This window comes from Pelobates fuscus, chromosome 5 (assembly GCF_036172605.1).
Source record: "Pelobates fuscus isolate aPelFus1 chromosome 5, aPelFus1.pri, whole genome shotgun sequence".
Classification (NCBI taxonomy): Eukaryota; Metazoa; Chordata; class Amphibia; order Anura; family Pelobatidae; genus Pelobates; species Pelobates fuscus.
Window position 1 is genome coordinate 228,391,730 of NC_086321.1, and position 19,473 is coordinate 228,411,202.

A 19,473-nucleotide genomic window follows, 5' to 3' on the forward strand; every position below is an offset into this window, starting at 1 on the left:
GGAGGCTCTCCATTTTCTCTAGACAATGTAAAACAGTGCTGTTGGTGTTAAATGGCAATGCTTACATTTGTCAGGGAACACATCTCTAGTTGTGTCACACAGAAAGATGCTTACAACCTTTGAAAAACTCATGATGATGATCATCACTAGCGTTTATATAGAGAAGTATAAGATTCACAGTTTCTCTATGTGAAACATAATGTTTGTGGAGCATGGCGAATTCCATAGGTTTTTAAAACATCAATATGAAAAGCATTGGATATGACAGAAGCCATCAGGCATCTCGAGAGAGTAGTAGCTACAGCAAAAATAGGGGGCCCTAAATCCGATAAAAAGAAAGCATCTTACATTAACAATAAATATATTATAGGGAGAATGGACAGATCTATGCTAAGCTGAGCAAACACGGAGGTACTATTTTAAAAAGTTCATAAGACAAATAGCAGTTATTTATAGAAGTTATTTAAAATGTTGAAGATTTACATTAGAATAAAGATTAATTTTAATTGAAGCATTCTACAATTTCAAGCTGAGTGATCATTTCCAGATTTCATCCTAGCTTACATTTTTTGATCATTTAAATTAACTCTATGACGACAATTCTTTCAAAATATTTGTATTATCATCAATGAGACTTCTGGGTTGGACAATAGTTGTACAAGCACAGTGATATTTAGTGGGTTATTTCCTAAACAATGAACAGTAGTAGATTAAAAATCAAAGTGCAAAATTCAGGGAGAAATAGCCAAAACGTGATTATGATCGATTTGGATAATTTCTCAAATCTAATTTTTTTTGCCTAAAATTAGTAATTTTGATATTCATTAGAATTTGATGTTTAATGAATAAAATTCTTAAAAACCTATGTGTGGATGTGTTTAATACAAAAAAAAGCATAGTTCATGAGAAAATAAATTATTGAAATTTTTAGAAATTATTTTGAAAGGTAGGAATCCAACCATTGTTACACATTTTGTCTGTACCACATATTCCATAAATTGGCCCTGTCACCTTCTTGGGTGTTTGCATATTTTACAAAGACACTCTAATAGTAATATTGCTGCTTCCAGTGCACTGACCGGGGGTGCACGGGATGGAAAGTTTTACTTACCTGAACCTGTCCCTCACAGTTAATGCCATCAGCATCTGATGGATCCTCTTCAGCTCCTGGTACTTCATTTTCCAAGAGCCCACGTCAGATTACAACACTGACGTCTATGCAATTCCATAGAAAATGCCCTTTTCACCCATACCCGTCACCAATGACGGCTTGGGGAAATGACAAAACTTGACAATGCAGCTCCACCTTTTGTCAAGTTTTGTAAGGGGTATGCAATATGCATAAGACAAACGGGATCATTCACTAAAGTCAGAATTCAAGGTGAATTCAAAGTGAATTTCAAGTTTAAGTTCAAAATAGCTGAATTGGGAACATTCTCTAAGTTAACTATGCTTTCAGTTTGGCTACTCTGGCCTTAAATTTGAAATTCACATTGAATTCTAATATTAGTAAATAACACTATTTTGACTCATGTAATTTAGGATAAATAGAAGAGAATGAAGAAAGGAATGAGAGAAAGGAAGAGAAGAAGAATCAATTCAGGTAAGTTAAATATGCCGCGACAGAGACACTTCAAAGCAATTTCACTACATCAAGCAAAAAAAAAAAAAAAGAAATATAATAGTGATAGCCAGTAGTACCACTAACACACTGGTTAACTCTGAAACACCCTAAAAGACAAAATAAGTGAGTATCATATATCAAAAACAGAATTGTGAGGTTAATAAAACCAAGGATGAATATTATGTTCAGACACCACAAATGTAAATCACCAAGTATGAAAGAACATACCCTTAACAATTGAATATCATAAGAACCAGTAAGTGCTATTAATAACCAATCTTCACAGACATTCAATTACCATAAAAATAGAATACCATAAGGATAAGTAAATTATATTATATCCAATCTTTACAATTTTTAATCACTTAAGAAAAAGAATAAAAATATACCAAGTGTAAAACCGTAATAAACATCAATAAAGCTAGAAATGTTATACACTTACAAACAACGCTGCAGAAACAGCATAAACATGGCACAATATAGCCCTGAAGACTCACTCTGGCTATCACTGTGTCTAAAATCCTGGTCGGAAGCCAACTCTGTGTCCAGATCCCTTGTGTTGGAGGAGAGGGTCTGGGTGACAAGGTCAAGCTCAGTTCCAACCAATTTCCATTGGGATACATTGGTAACCCCCTGCCCATAAATACCCCTCCTATCACTCCTGATCTGCTGTCCAGTGCTCACATTGACATGGGTAGTATCTACCCCACCAAACTAATGGCCGCCGGGATCCATACACGGTGTCTAGCAATTCTTTTTAATAGCACTTTTTGGTCCTTATGATGTCCCATTTTTTATGGATATATGCTTTCATACTTGGTGATTTAGAGTGTCTGAACATAATATTCACCCTTGGTTTTATTTACCACACAATTCTGTTTTTGATATATGATATTCACTGTTTAACACCACACAATTCCGTCTTTTATGTTTTACTACATATAGCATGGTCGTTGATATTGTCCTATAATTATGAATTAGAAAGCTAAAGTGAAATCTCCAATCACATTTAATGTATATAATAAAAAAAATAAAGCACATGATTAACAGATACTCTTGCACTGGATTATTTGTAATTTAAAGTACATTTCTGATCTGTAAAAATTATTTAAAACTATACTTTACCACCTAAAGCAAACTACTATATTCCTCAACAGGTTGTGCATTCTGGCTTAAAGCATAGCTATAATGTGCAGCTTTTTTTTGTTCTTTGTCTGGCAAGTTCTGGCTTACTGTAATCATAAACTGATAAATATTATTAACACCTCTTTAAGTCTAAGAGGGTATCTAAAACTTTGTCACCGTGCTAAAAAAAACAAACACCCTTCAGGGCAGATCAGTCATTTCCCCTGGTTTTTATGTACATGTTTGTATTTTGTTTTTTATCCTTACACTTTACAAAAAAAAGCTCTGCATATTAAATGTGCTAGATTGTGGAGACAACATACGATGGTGAGAGAATTCTTAAACCAACAGGTACAGTTTCTCCATTCACATGTTCTTTTGTGGAATTTGTTTTACTCATAAAAATTATATTTTGTATTTTTTAATTCAAAGTGATTTAAGTGACCTCTTTATATATTTGCCCTCTGCTAAAAAAAAGTCACATAAATTGAGATTTTCCTGAGCTGTAATAATCATAAAATATACATCCCTCCCATTTGATGCTTTATTGATGAAAAGGTTTAGTCACTTATAAATGGTTATTGTGGACTTGTTAATAGCTAACTCGTCTCATAGTCTTTTTTATGGCTTTAATGCACGTATGAATTCCAGATCATTCCAAAACAGAGATTTATATTTTTCTATTGGGTGATTTATAGCTTTCCTGCAGGGCAAAATTTCTCAATAAATGAAACCTTTGTCCAGGTTTGTGTCTCTGATTACAAAACAAATACGCTGCACATGGCCCCTGTTGAATGCAAGTCGTCCATATAAAATGGCTAACCGAACAACTGGCCAGAAGCAGCAACAAAAAAATCCCCTCTTAAATGTAGTAAAGTGGGCCTCATCTTCACCCTTCATCCATTTCCACTGCACTGTACATGATTCCAATTATGATACACATGGTTACAATTGGTTAAACCTGTTTTTCGGAAAGTCCATCAAATGAAGTTTCCCAACATATAATTGGAAACCAGTTTTAACCATTTTCTACTATTTTTTGCGGAGACCAAACTTATTTAGTAATGTAAATATAAAGCAATAACCTACATGGCGTGAGTTTGCAGTATAGATAAACAAAATAAGGAAATAGAATAAGATACCAATATGATTATAGCAACAAAAAAAAAAATTAAACGTATCATACTATGACAAGAGAACAATATAAAGGACATGGAACTTAAACAGTTTAAATAATCATACAAATATAATACGAGTATGTTAATAATATAAATGCTTAAGATATAGAGCTCAAAAAGTGAGCGGTTAGTGATTGATCACCTTCCACTTCAACACTTGAAATCCCCCCTTACAATTAAAAAAAGCCAATAATTTGCCGAGATTTGTCTCTCTGCCAATTAATGTTCCCTCACATGTAGATATTTCTTGTCTATGCGGTCTCTATACACACTATCTCTATCACCCTCAGCCTCCAAGTGTATGTTTGCAGAAGCAGGATCTTTAAATTCTATAGTACCAGTATACTCTTGTAACATATATTAAAAATTAGCTCTGAAAGTATTTCTTAAATTTGGAACAATGCACGGTAAATACATGCACCACACAATCTGCTGAAAGACTTTGTTTAAATAAGAGATCTCTCATAAAATATATCAACATACAAAATACATAGTGTGTAGTTGTGCAGTTCCCACATACATTCATATCTACACTCTGTGCTCGAAGTAACTCACTTTTAAGAGTGGTGAACAGGCTTTATGTCACACTTAAGTGGCCACAATGGGAAAATGAAGATGACTGCTCGACACTAGTGCTGTTAAATAAGTACTTGAGGAGGGGTATAAGTGTTACCGTTTTGACCATGTAAATGAATAGTGCAAGGTTTTATAACCATTCCTTTAAAGCAGGGGTTCTCAACCCAGTCCTCAAGGACCCCCTACCGGTCCAGAACTAAGGGATTACCTAGGTGTGACTAAGGTGTTTAGAAAAAGAAAAAAAAACACCTTAGACTCTAAGGCATGGATCCTCAAACTCTGGCCCCCCAGATGTTGCTGAAATACAACTCCCATGATTCTCTGGCTATCTATGTAATTCAAAGAATCATGGGAGTTGTAGTTCAGCGACATCTGGGGGGACGGAGTTTGAGGACCCATGCTCTTAGACACACCCAGGTCTGGGTTGAGAACCCCTGCTTTAAAGCATGCATTACTTAGTTGGTCATTAACGTCATGACTTTCACCCTCTTATAAAGTAAATTTCCTTGGCTAAAACAGCATTACTAATGTACTATGTTAAGATTGTTAATAGCATATGTTACAAACAGTTTAATATCAGGCCACGCAAATAATGAGAAGACTTCCCCAGAGCATCAATGAGCTGACCCAATTTGGATTGAAATTTCATCAGTATATAATTTTCCTTGGACGTCATTGTCTCTAAGGGACAGAGATAGGAGGTGGAGAGGAAGTATATAATCTATTGTTTAGAGTCGCGAGGGTCATCCCAGTCTAGGGGTTTTTATCATCAATAGTTATGTACTAATGATTCCACTTGCAGGGCGTGCCAGAGTCTATTTGATTGAGAGATTAATATAAGATTATATTGAGCAAATCCTATCCATATTTACATAATATGTGTTTTGCTTTCAGAAATTCAATCAGTAGATGACCATGAAGGCATGTTTTTTTTGTTTGTTTTTCACATTGGAGATACACAGTTTATAGTTGCCATGTATGCTGGCTATTAATATTTGGATTTCTACATTTCTTATGGAATTTAAATAGGTTATGATATTTGATCCCTTTCATCTTTCTTGTATTTTATTTCTGTTCAATTAGTTTTGCTCATATATAATTTCTTAATTTTCTGTCTCACCAAATATGTTTCATCTTGAGCCTTGGATGACCTGCAAGCTTTACTTGCTACAATGCAGAAACACAGTGTCTTATTTTGAGATAAGTGAGGGAGTCCTTTAAGCATTATCAGGAACTGTTAGCATTAGTAATGCATTTAGGATGTTTGCCCAATGTCAGGATGTGACTATGCCTTACCATGTAGGACTTAGTTCAAACATACTAAGACAAGAAAGAGCAGACAGGGCATATTATAGTTCCTTAGAAGTGGCAGGGCTTAGCAAAGTAATGTGCCTGACAAAGGCAGAGAGAGTAGTCAAGAGTCTAGGATTAAAGAGGTGCACAAGGTCGATAAACTAGCCAAGTACGGGAATTACACAGGTACACGAAGTCTAGAAACTTGCCACTGTCAAAATTCCATGACAAGGTGTTGTTTGTGAACTGGCTTAGTTAGCAACTTAACATCACTCGTAATTTTTGTAGTGATTTTGGTGCAAGGGGAATGTGTTTGTCTTCACCCCATTTTCTTACTGGAACATAAATTTGAGACTTTAAGACATTGGCTTGATAACATGGAGCTGTCATTTATTTAGTATTTGTACAAATACATCCAACCATGGAAAGTCCTTCAAGACTATGAAAAATGTGTTAGTTGTTTGAAAAAAAATGAAATGTCAAAAATAATGATAAATACATTATACCCATGTTATGGATATTGCTGTCTGCAACAAAACATAGTACTGTTCTTTGTGTATGTGTACTTGTACTTGTATAGGATGGGTCACTGACACTGTCATGCATAAGGAGGAAGTGGACATGAAATCTCAATAAAAAGGTGGACTGCTGCATTAAGAAGTGGACAATGTCAAAAGCAAAAGAGTCAATGAAAACTCAAGATACAATTAATATGCATCAGGTCCTTCAAATCTGCTGCTGTAGGCCAAGGTCATGTTGGCCAAATGTTAAATACATCAGTGCTTCAACAGTCCTGCGCCGACCTCAATATGTTTCTGCCCACTATAGCCATCAGCAAACTGAATTTTCTTTAAATAAATCAATGGGGCGATACCATCATTACTATCAGGTGAAGATAGATATCCCTAGTTGGATGAGCCTTTGATTAATTAACATTTATACTGCTATTAAAATATATCCTGTGTAGTTTCAATAAACACATTCATATTTTTAATAATTACTATGTAAATTTCCTTCAGCCAATGTCAAAACCTCATTCCTAATCCAGCAATACTAGATAAAATCTTACAAAATATTTGCATTCTAGCTGACCTTTGCTACGTAGTGTTTTCCAAACACACAACATGATGATGTCAAATGTATCTAATGGTTATGGACTCATTGATAGTCATTGAGAAGCACTGGATTACGCTGTAGCACCTGAATGGTTTAATTATGGACAGATCAGGTTGTAGATAGAAGACCATCTCAGCCTAGAATTACAGGTACATTTTATGGCTTTGATTTTATTTATATATTTTTTAAATAGGGAACCCAATGATATACTTATATTTATTTTTAACTTTACAGTGTTCTGTTCATAAAAACATATATTGGTGTCCAAATTGTTTTACCTGGGTATACATCATGCACAGGGACAGGAGACCTTCCAAGGGCACTCTCTGTAGGATCCTGCGGTGATGTTGCTGGCTGCAGAGGTTGAATGGTGAGACAGTCACTAAGGATCTCTTGGTCAAGTTCTGTCCTTGATCGTAACTAAAAAAACAGGTGAAGTATAAAGTCAAGTCAACTGTTATTATTGTTGCAATAGTGTGATAGCTCCACCCAAACAATTTTTCACTATTTTTAAAATATATATATATATACATACATAAAGTGAAGAAAGAATAGTCCGACAGTAAAGGCTAGCATGAGTTTTGGTAATTAGCTATAATTTATTTTCCACGGTAAAGATGTTTCTAAGTAGTTCTATGAAGTACATATGTTTTCCCTTTACGCTGCTAAAGACGTCTGGTTCCGATTACCTACTAAGCCTTACGTTTTACTGCTATCAGCTGTAATGGGTATTCATCATGAAATGAAGTGCATGTGTATGTCCATGTTGTGAAAGATTTGCATACTTTTATAGAATAGCCCTGTAGCTACTGGAGTGTGAGGCTCCTCAGTTTTGGCTTAAAATCAAAATGTGGTCATAGGCTTGTGTTATCGATCAGTGAGTATATGTTATACTGTATGTAAACATGTGCATTCCTAGGTAACACAGTTAACCCTTTTCAAGTGAATATTACCTGCACTGCACATACTCTGTACACTATATTATCATGCTTTTTTTTTATATTATGAATAGTGCAAATTTCCCATGAAAACAAAGGGGATTCAAACAATAAACACTGATTCACATAATTGTGTATCTATCTATCTATTTATCTATCTATCTTTTTTTCTGGTAAAACATGTTTAATCTTTTAAAGAGCAATAGAATCTTTCTGACATAATTACTATTATTATTTATATAGCCCCACAGTTTCGACAGACTTGTAATATAGGCAAACATATCCTACAAGTGGTGACTCTGCTCAAATGAGTTTATAATCTTCAGGGAATGAGATCACAAAATGTAAAGACTATTGTGGCTAGAATGATATATAGGTTGTGCAATCAGATAGGTTGGCATTTATTTTGATTTAATGCATTTAGCTTAATTATTTTTTTTCATTTTATCTTCAGGTCTGAAATGAATAAGACACACTGACGCAAACAAATCTTTATGTATATGTATTTACAAGTCTGTTAGCTTGGGAGAATTATATTCTTTCCACTGTATTTTAATTGGTTAAAATATACACTTTCAGTCCATAATTTAATTTTTTTACCATTTGTCTGGCCTTTCAGCAAGATCTGAGACCCACCCACCTAACTACCTGGTCTTTCATTTATATGTAAATCTGTAAGACTCTTCCTATCCCATCCATTTTTCCCTTTTTCTCCCCTCTCTTATTTAATTAAATCACAGTCATGTCGATGATGCATGTGCAATGTCATCACAAGTGACATTTCATTTACTTCAAACAATAAGTGGGCAATGTCCTGGCAAGTCAGTAGAGCTTGAGACTATACCATTGATATAATAGGTTCTTAAACGAAAACTCTACAAACTTGCATTTCTAGGCACAACCTTAGGGGCTCAAAATCCCAACCTGAACGCCCCGACTGGCATCCTTAGCAGTGAGTGAACGTGATGGGTTGCAAGACCCAAAAATGAAGCCAGACAATCTATGTTTAGGCTCTCATAATGGAGATCTTTTCAGGCAAGCACATGGTGCAGCAGGATCCAATATGGCTGCATTCTCTGAGGCTTATTCAGAATACTCGGATGACTACACAGAGGAGGAGATGGGGGAGACACCGGTGTCACAAACACACCAACCAGCCCCCTCTAAGCCAGACTCAGAGCCAGTGACTACTGCTGTGCTCAAAGCCATCCTGGGTGACCTCCAGGCTAACATACTGACTGACTTAGCTGCAATCCGCACAGACATCAAGGGCCGGAAAGGCCGTATGGGGGCCCTGGAGACTACAACAGGAGCTCACCCCTCACAACAGGCATCGCTGCAGCAGGCTGGGGTGCAGCTGCAACAACAGGAAAAGCTCCATTCCCAACGATTCGCAGATATGAAAGACTCAAGGTGCAGGAAAAATATTAAGGTTAGAGGTATATAGGAGGACATCCCTACAGCCGAACCACCACATCTGCCCCAGCGGTAACTAGCTGACATCCTACCCCAAGAGCAAGGGAAAGGGATAGGAATCGATGGATACTTCTGAGTGCCCAAGTCACCTAGGGCCCAAGGACATCGTGATCCGGTTCTAAAACAAGAAAGACAGGGCTGCAGTGCTGGAGGCTATAAAGAACAAACAACCCTGTGTCTTCTAAATCCATGACACTAACCTTTTATGATGACCTCTCAGGTCATACGCTGGCTTGGAGACGATCGATAGCTCACTTTAGATTCCTACTCAGAAAGCATAATGTCCAATACCACTGGCGGCAGGCTCGCACACTTCTAGTCTTCCAGGGGGAGAACGGCATATGATCCGGGACCTCGCCAAAGACCTTTCTGGCCACCATACACCTCTCTAAAGATCTAAAGAGTCCTGCGGGGTGCAATGTGGAGGACGGCACCCCCCATATGCTGCTATCACAACTTGAATCACAAGATCCAAGACTATAACAGCCTTAATATGTTTAAAAAATTTTTTTTCACAGTTTGTTTACTTTAGCATATTAGCTATCTTGCTTTCAGTCAATCACCAACACAAAGTTTCTACAATATAACTCTCACATAAGTTTACCACCCTCAGCTCGAATAGATACTACACCGTAGACACCACCATCTTAAAAATTGTCCTTGAGCAAGTCACAATCGACTGATATCCGCAGCATTTTATTAAATTATACTTTTAGACATCAGATACCAGCTGTCCCTACAGTCAACAGTCAACGCCACATCACAGCCCACACATAAGAGCACAGCAACACAAATACATAAGAGTCTGGGTCTTGATGCTCTTAGCATTGTAAAACATGTACACCTTACTTTCATCAAAAATCCTTCAATTCATGACCCGATTGGCCAATCGCTGCCCTATATGTCTACCGCTCTCACGCTCTACACATAGAAACATAGAATGTGATGGCAGATAAGAACCATTCGGCCCATCTAATCTGCCCAATAAATTCTTTCATTAGTCCCTGGCCTTATCTTATAGTTAGAATAGCCTTATGCCTATCCCACGCATGCTTAAACTCCGTTACTGCATTAACCTCTACCACTTCAACTGGAAGGCTATTCCATGCATCCAGTACCCTCTCAGTAAAGTAATGGTTCCTGATATTATTTTGAAACCTTTTCCCCTCTAATTTAAAACTATGTCCTCTTGTTGTGGTAGTTTTCTTTTCTTTTAAATATAGTCTCCTCCTTTACTGTGTTGATTCCCTTTATGTATTTAAATGTTTCTATCATATGCCCCCTGTCTCGTCTTTCCTCCAAGCTATACATGTTAAGTTCCTTTAACCTTTCCTGGTAAGTTTTATCCTGCAATCCATGAACCAGTTTAGTAGCCCTTCTCTGAACTCTCTCTAAGGTATCAATATCCTTCTGAAGATATGGTCTCCAGTACTGTGTACAGTACTCCAAGTGAGGTCTCACCAGTGTTCTGTACAATGGCATGAGCATTTCCCTCTTTCTACTGCTAATACCTCTCCCTATACAACCAAGCATTCTGCTAGCATTTCCTGCTGCTCTATTACATTGTCTGTCTACCTTTAAGTCATCAGAAATAATTACCACTAAATCCCTTTCCTCATATTGAAGGTACTCACATACGCTGTTGTACTCATGTGCTTGTGAATTGAAGTCAAAAATAAAGAATAAAAAAACAAAAAAACTTGCATTCCTACTGCTAGTGTTTTTTTTTTTTTTTAACTATTTGACTAATGCACCCCTTTTAATTAAGAAAATCATACTACTCACCTTGTTTCTCCTGGTGCACAGGTCTTGCAATGGTCACCTTACCTCCCCTGGCTGAGATCATCATTACTGATGATTACAGAGAATCCAAGGCCTCCCCACAGGGAAACATTAGGAGGCTAATGCGCATGCAATCACCGCAATCAACCAATCAGCATCTCCTCATAAAAATGCATTGACAAAATGTATAGCTACGGAGAGCATTCAGCATCTCCATGCTTTGCTTAACGTTGGTTCTGTAATCTGCAGGATTCTATCCAGGAAGCACCTCTAGTGTCCATCCTGGTGACTCTCAGTAAAGCTAGCCTTAGACTACAATGTAAATGCTGCCTTTTCTCAGGGAAGGCAATGTTTGCATTGCTGCAGGGGCAGGCTTTTTGCCCCAGAATTTTTCATATTCTTTTGTTTCCTGTTACATCATATTGGATGCATGAATGAGGGGTGCCATTATTAATATGTGCAAGTTCAATAATTTTCCCATTGCACATTCGGGGTATAGCCAGCTTGCCTTCAGATATAAAAAGAGGAGTACCAAGTTAAGTCAAAGCTTGATAAATTGTAACCGGGTACTTCTCTTTTTATTTATATTACACTGACCAGAATCGGTGGAGACTGGAGAATCTGGTTATATATCCTGAAAATGTATACATGAGCAAGTTAAACTGCTCTAAGCCATGCAAGTGGATTTCATATAAATAAAGAACTTGGTGGTATTTATACTCATCTTAGGGAACACTATTTTGTATTTTTCTTTTTATATATGGGGAGTTGGGATGTGGGATGTATTGTGGATCATATGTACATTCATATGCCAACTCACATACTCAAGGGGAAAAAATATATATATATATTATGTTATTATTTGTATAGCGCCAACAAATTCCACAGGGCTTTGCAGTGGGTGGACGAACAAGCAATATATATATATATTATGTTTTCTCTTATGTGTGAGTGGGCACTCAATCATAACATTTTCCTCAGCTAGGCATTTGCTTCCAATAATACTTGCTTAATAGTTATATACACCTCTCCTAACCTGCTAAATGTGGTTTAAATGATTTACCTTTGACTTAGTGGGTTTTTCGTTTCTGCTCGCATTCCTGTAAAGTGACAAACTGGCAATTTTGCACTCAAGAGACATAATATACCTAAGGCCTAGGGACATGGCAGTCCTAACACTTCACTGACACTCAGGCACACGATAACTAGTTCAAAACACACTACTCAATTATGTCCAAGAAACATTAGCATAAAATAAACAGCCAAATATCAGCAGGCACACATTAGACTGTAAAATATACGCTATCAAAAACAGATTATCCCAAAGAACGCTGCCAACACTAATTCCATTAATGTATTCATTACTTACACAGGTTAGGAAACACATGGACTGATTTACACATTGATTTGAAATCATATTGTCACAGACTGTAAATGAACCCACTTAACAGTCTATTGCATTAAGGAGATACATATGAAAGTATTTTAACATGGCAACCATGGAGCATTTATGGAAACCAGCTTAATTTTTCTTATCGCTGACCAAGCAATTCTCTCTCACCATCCCGTTTACGCTGGAAGATCTCGGAGAACCAGTTATAGAACACAATTGCTACTGACAGTATTTGGATTATTTCAAGTACTTCCTTGTATAAAATATTAAAAGGGATCTACACTTTCAAGGGACACTGTGGACACTATAACCACTTATTGAAGTGGTTATGGTGCATGGAGTCTCTTGACACCAGGTCCAAAATCACTGACAAAAATTTACTCACTGTTTATCAGAGTTGCTTAAGCCCTGGAGCCCAATTATGAAAACTTGAAAGCAGACCAATGCTCTGCTTCATGGCATACCTTGAGCATCGGCTAAGTAAACTCAACTAATAAATGACCCAATCTCTAGCGTGAACTGGTAAAGCACAAGGTGTAGCATAGCTTCCGACCTCCATTCCTAACACCAAAGAGCTATAAGATCCTAAGAAGGAACTTTCTCTAGCTTTCCCTGTGCACAGATGACACTCTTACTGTTCATGTGTGGAGACAGGGAGCGGTTCATATGTGGTTGCAGGGAGCAGTTCCTACGTGGAGGCGGGCAGCGGTTCATATGTAGTTGCGAGAGTAGTTCCTATGTGGAGACTGGAGCGGTTCATATGTGGAGGCGGGGAGCGGTTCATATGTGGAGGCAGGGAGCGGTTCATATGTAGAGGCGGGGAGTGGTTCCTATGTGAAGGTAGGTGAGGTTTCAAACCATTAAAACATGTTTAATTCCTTAGAAAGTGGGTGGGGAGTGGGTGGGGAGTGCCAGGGCACTCCTGATACCTTCCAACGGGCGTGTGTCACTAGCCAAATAGCTGCTACAGCCAGCTGCTTGGAGTGGTGGTTCACATTTATTGGGGCTTATTCTTATTCTTATTCTTATTTCACTCCCTACATTGGCTTCCTATAAAATAAAGAGCTCAATTTAAAATTCTGGTTCTTGCTTTCAAATCTCTACATAATGCTGCTCCCACCTATCTATCCTCCCTTATACACAAGTATGTCCCGTCTAGGCCCTTACGATCTGCTGAAGACTTACGTCTATCTTCTGTCCGTACTCCCACCTCTGATGCTCGCCTTCAAGATTTCTTGAGGGCTGCACCGTTCCTGTGGAACTCGCTTCCCTCCTCCGTTAGATGCTCACCCAGTCTCCACTCCTTCAAAAAATCGTTAAAAACTCACTTAATAAAAGCGTATCAATTAAACTGTTAATAGCTCCCAACTGATTCCTCTTCTGCAACTGTCACTAGTCTAATACTATCCTTACCTTTTTGTGTCATTTTACCCCACTCCCTCTAGCATGTAAGCTCATTGAGCAGGGCCCTCAACCCCTCTGTTCCTGTGTGTCCAACTTGTCTGGTCACAACTACATGTCTGTTCGTCCACCATTGTAAAGCGTTGTGGAATTTGACGGCGCTCTATAAATATCATAATAATAATAATAATAATTCACACAGAATTGTAGTGAATTGAAAACTGGAAAATGTAGCCAAAAAAACCCCAACAAATTGGCTTGGAGAAACCCTCCAAGTCCCCTGAAGTCACAGCATGGTTATTTTAACTTAAATGTTGCAAGTTGCAGTGCTCTGGTGCAAGGGATCCCAATTACGAGATGGTGTAAGATCTGAGGTGTTCCCATACTTTTTTTTTTAGAACTATTGGAAATTCAATTTTCAATTAACTACAATTAGATATTTATTGAATAACATCAAGGAGGTGTTTAGTGAATAAACAATGCTATTTATACATATTGTTGGGCTAAATCTGATGTATTTTTTTTTTCAGAGCTGGACAGTGCACATTTCCAATACATTATCTGCTACCATGACAACATGAACAAGTGAACCAGGATAATTAAAATTAATATCTGAATTTGTTCAAGAATACCAGTCTGTTAATGTTTACAAAGGAACAATGAGCCAAAACTATCATGTCTTAGATGGAATCTCTAGGAGGGCAAATCAGTGGGATAAGAGAAATACACTGAGGGAGGTCAAATTCTTCCCAGTCAGTTTTTTCACAGGCTAATTTCATATTGGGGTTTATTCTCTAAGTAGAGAATTGGGGAAAAACTAGCAAGGAGAGTGCACAGCTGTGGCCAAAACAAAAGAGCTGGAAACGTGACTTGGAAAAAAAAAATGTCAACTATTTTGTTCTAAGGTTTGACAGCTCACTACAACTCCATACTGACCTTACTAACTGGCATCTCAGTTAACATTGTGATTTCTCTTTCATGGGGAGACCAAGATGTGTCAAACAATGCCTTCCAGTCACAGGTAATAAGATAAATTCAACACAAAATGCGGGAGCTGAATTGTTTACTGTGTTTACATGCTTGACCTTTTAAATGGCCTATGTGTTTTGCATGAACTAGGTATTTATGAATCTCTACACTTAGAACCCATCGTTATGCTTAATGGGAACAGAAATGGTAATTCATACAGGGAACTAAATAAAAGTGAGCAGAAAGAACACTCCAGACCCCTAAAGTACCTCAGATTATTGAGATGATTTAGGGGCTAACAAGGGGCCAGATTAAGAGCCCATTGGGCCTGGTGCTGACAATTATGATGGGCCTAATCGCAAAATCTTATCGACAGAAAACACTAAAAGCCATACCTCCCAAGCGTCATGTATCTATCGAAGGTTGTTCTGGAGGGAAACACAGGATATAGCTATCAGAAAACACATACCCTATGCTAATCTCTCACTTTCATATTTCAAGTAAATCCATACCCCCTAAATTCAGGTCTGGCGAAGCAGAAAGTCGGTGGGCGGGGTAAAAGGGTGGGCTACTGACGCGAATCACGTAGCTAGAACCACCCAAAGGGGCAAAGGGGCAAACATTCCCAAAAGGGGGAAAAAATTAGGTCAGCCTGGCGTGCATGCATGACAGACTGCCTGCCAATCATGCATGCTTGACAACAAAGGACATACCATGCAAACAGCACCCTGAGCTTGGCATAAATGCGTCTAATGATGTGCTCACTCCATGCTTTCTAGGGGTGTCCACAAGCACTTACTTGTCCAGTCCTCTTCTTACCTTCTTACTAGCAGGCAGAAGCTTCTGTTATGCAGTCTGGGACAGAGGAAAGGTGTATGTAGTAAATGTAGAAGAAAGGGAACATGCTACAGTGTTAGAGAGACTGAAGCAGCAAGAGCATTTGCATAGTGTGCAGTCAGCTTTACCTTAACTAATTTCATTGTCAACCAGCCCACACACGTTTTGATCCTCTAGAGCGTTATACAGAAATGTATTTATATATAATGCTGAAGTGTTCCATGAAAGCTGTGTGAATCAGCAGACAGGTCAGACTCTAGAAATGTTTAAGAACATGTATTCCAGTAGGCACCATTTTATCTAATGTGCTATTTTGGGTTTCTGAAGTACATGGCTTTCATATCCTCATGGAAAATGTGGATATTGTCATGCCTCACGTTTGTGGACCAACAGGAAGTTGTAATATCATTAGAGCATGGCAAGCCAGCTTCCTTTTTAGACAACGCTTCACATATTTTCATGTTATTAGAAAAAAGCACAAACATTTCTTTTCAGAACTTGAAAACTCAACAGATGACAAAAAGTGCATCCCCACAAAGGAAGTGGGTGAGTTAGTTTTTTTTTGTTATCTTGAAGGGGTTAATCCTCTGCTCTTCTATATACTTTATTTGTAGATCCCTCTGGCACTGGAGGGATTAGGCTGCACATATGTTGCCTGGCACTCTGCCTAAATCACTGACTTTATGTTTTGAAAGATATAATTGAGAGCATCCATACAATTATATATTCAGCATCCTTTTGACTGAAGCCAGTTACATTTCAGTATATGGCACATACACGGAGAGAGAAAACAAAAAAGTCAAGTGATGTGCACTATGTACGTATATGAATAAGATGGCACGAATACAGTTAGTAGTAGACAAATTCGTAAATTGCAGCAACCAACAAAAAAAAAAATCCTGGTAAGATTTAAATGAAATAATACATAAAAGTGATGGTGCGCAGTATTATATTTTATATTATATTTTAAATAATAAAAAGGTAAAAAACCTCATAAAAATCTAAATACAATACACAATAAACCAACGAGTCACAAACCTAGGTGTAATCTAGGTGCTTAGAATCATAAATAAGTACAATTGTGATGCAAGTGTTGCAATGTGACAAGTGCATATACTTGCAAAATGGTAAGATAACCCTTCTGGTATCTAAGAAGGAGACAAACAAGGGAGACGAACTCCTAGTGCCACACAATAATAAAACTATATATATATATATATTTTTTTAAAAGTCTTTAAGTATCTCATTCAAAAGGTAAGAGTGGTTAAAGCACCACTCGTAGCTTTAACGCTCAGGGAGGATCAGCCCCTAGCGTGCGTGGGATCCATAGGCTATACTCGCCACCAGGATCTCAGGTAAGTACAATCTTTATTCTGTAATGCATTAAAAACATGTGCAAATCTGTAAAAAGTCCACCATTAGCTCGCCAGCCCTTGGGAACGAGTAAAGTTTGTTTGCAATGTATTCACAGTCACTTCCGTCCCTGTCCGGGACTGGTTCTGCCGATGTGTAGTAAATCACTTCCTGGTTCCTGATCCGTACCAGTATATGCACTTGTCACATTGCGACACTTGCATCACAATTGCACTGATTGATGATTTTAAACACCTAGATTGCACATAGGTTTGTAACATGTTGGTTTATTGTGTATTGTATTTAGATTTTATGAGGTTTTTCACCTTTCTATTATTTAAGATATCTACAAAGGGTGTTTTTTAATACTGCGCACCATCACTTTTATGTATTATGATGTACACTATGGTTGGTTACCCAAGCTGTCGTGTTTATTTTCTGTATTTATTTATTTAGCAGAATGCCGATTATAGCTGAATTTATTGGATTCATATTTGTATTTCAGCTTGTAAAAGATCTGTAATCAAAACCCTGATTTTAAACCAATATTTAGAATAAATTTAATTGAGAAAAAAAAACTACGATAAAATGTCCCCCAGGTTTTAAGACCTGTCCCCATCTAGACCTTATTGCTGGAAAAAAACATTTTCTATCTAACTCTACTTGGCAGCTTTGCATTGTAGTGTTATTGGATTAGGCTCTATTTATAAAATATTAAAATATTTTTTTAACACACTTTACATTGAATTGAAATATAATTCTAGTAGTGTCTTTTGAGTGCCATTGTATACTATTAAATATTATTTAAACAGGCCTTTCACTTCTCTGGAAATTACACTATAGAATAAAACATTTTAAATCACATTGTGTTAAAGTTTTTTGTGGTGCTCCATTTTCTTTTAAATGTATAAAAGAATTACATCACAGTCTGGTTCAGCCATTGCATAACCAGGGCACACATTGCATTGGAGAAAGAAAAATTGGGATCTGGTTTTTGTTTTTTCTCCATTCACTATGCAAGGGGTCACCAATTGCCAACAAGCAAATTAACAGCTGTTACAGACCTACAACTCGTATGGTGATCTGCCTTTTTACAACTAGCAATCTGCAACAGCTGGCCTCACCTGCTCTGTGCTTGACTGTTGAAGTGATGGTTCCACTTTAAACAGTATCCTATGGGAGTGACAACCAAAGGTCCAGCTGTTCTAGAAACCCACCTCCTATGAAGCTTGCTAAATGGAACACTGGCAAAGGATTATGGCAAAGGCCATACCTGTCCTACAGTATTTAAATCTACTGTAAAGTATGTAACACATCAAATTATCCAAGCTCAGTTATGTTTACAAATAGTTAAACAACACTACATGATGCAATTATCACAACAATATAATGCAATTTTTTCTCTTTTTACGGTGTAATATTTTGATAGTGCCAGTGTACAGCGATGGGAGAAGAACCTGTGTCACAGAGGTTTGTACAGCTGCTAGATATACTGCAGTTGGGATACAAATCATAGATATAACATGGCCAAAGCTTACCCCAAAATAGATCAGATATAAATGAGTTGCTAAATATTCACAGTTTGGTATTCGATTATAAAGGTATGACGTTACCACAATTAGTTAGAATAACTAACCCCGGTGTCTCATATAGAGCTGTAGTGGTCAATCACCATATGCTCAATAGTAGATAAGTCATATACATTGAATCTAGTCACATATATTGAATAATTATTAATACTAAATTATGCTGAACAGTTTCTCATTCTTGATTTGGAAGTTACGTACAAAGTCTCATGTCAAGAACTGTGTGAAACTACTTCAGCATTTAACAATGGCAAAAAAGTTGGACCTGGGAGACGACTCTTCCTAGCCAAATCGACCTGTGTTTGTATTGTATGGTTTATGGTTTGGCTACAACTGTGTTTACTTCAAACAGCAAACACAATCATTAATAGACAATATGTCTACAAAAATAATCAAAACTTGACTGTGGTGGATTACAACTGCCAAATTTCGGCAAATAGAATTAATAGATTAAAATAGTGTATTATTATAGAGGGGAGTTTAAAATCTGCAAATGAATGGCAAAGTACAACTAATAGATATGTTTACTAAACAACAGGTGGATGAGAGATGTGAAAATTTAGGTTACCAAAGCCAGGCTGGAATAAAAATACTCAATCTACCTTGATCTGAGATTTTTACCATCTCTATTTTGTCCGAAAGACATAAATTGGTCCTCATCTTAACTCGCTACTGGAGTAATTTTGGTTGCTTCATGTCAACATTTTTTGGAGACATAAAATGCAATTATTTTACATAATAATAATCATGTTGTTTATTTGTCTTTCAGTACATTTTCCATCTTATTTCGATTATAGTGAAGTTTTTAAAAACATAACTTGGAATC

General features: G+C 37.2%; 1 protein-coding gene across 1 annotated transcript in view; it reads right to left on the reverse strand.

Moving 5' to 3' along the window:
- GLIS3 (GLIS family zinc finger 3) overlaps positions 1-19,473 on the reverse strand; it is a 373,789-nt gene that overhangs the window by 73,815 nt on the left and 280,501 nt on the right. The window contains exon 7 of the mRNA XM_063457211.1: positions 7,191-7,332. Coding sequence (XP_063313281.1) covers positions 7,191-7,332 — 142 coding nt within the window. The remainder of the gene's footprint in view (positions 1-7,190; positions 7,333-19,473) is intronic.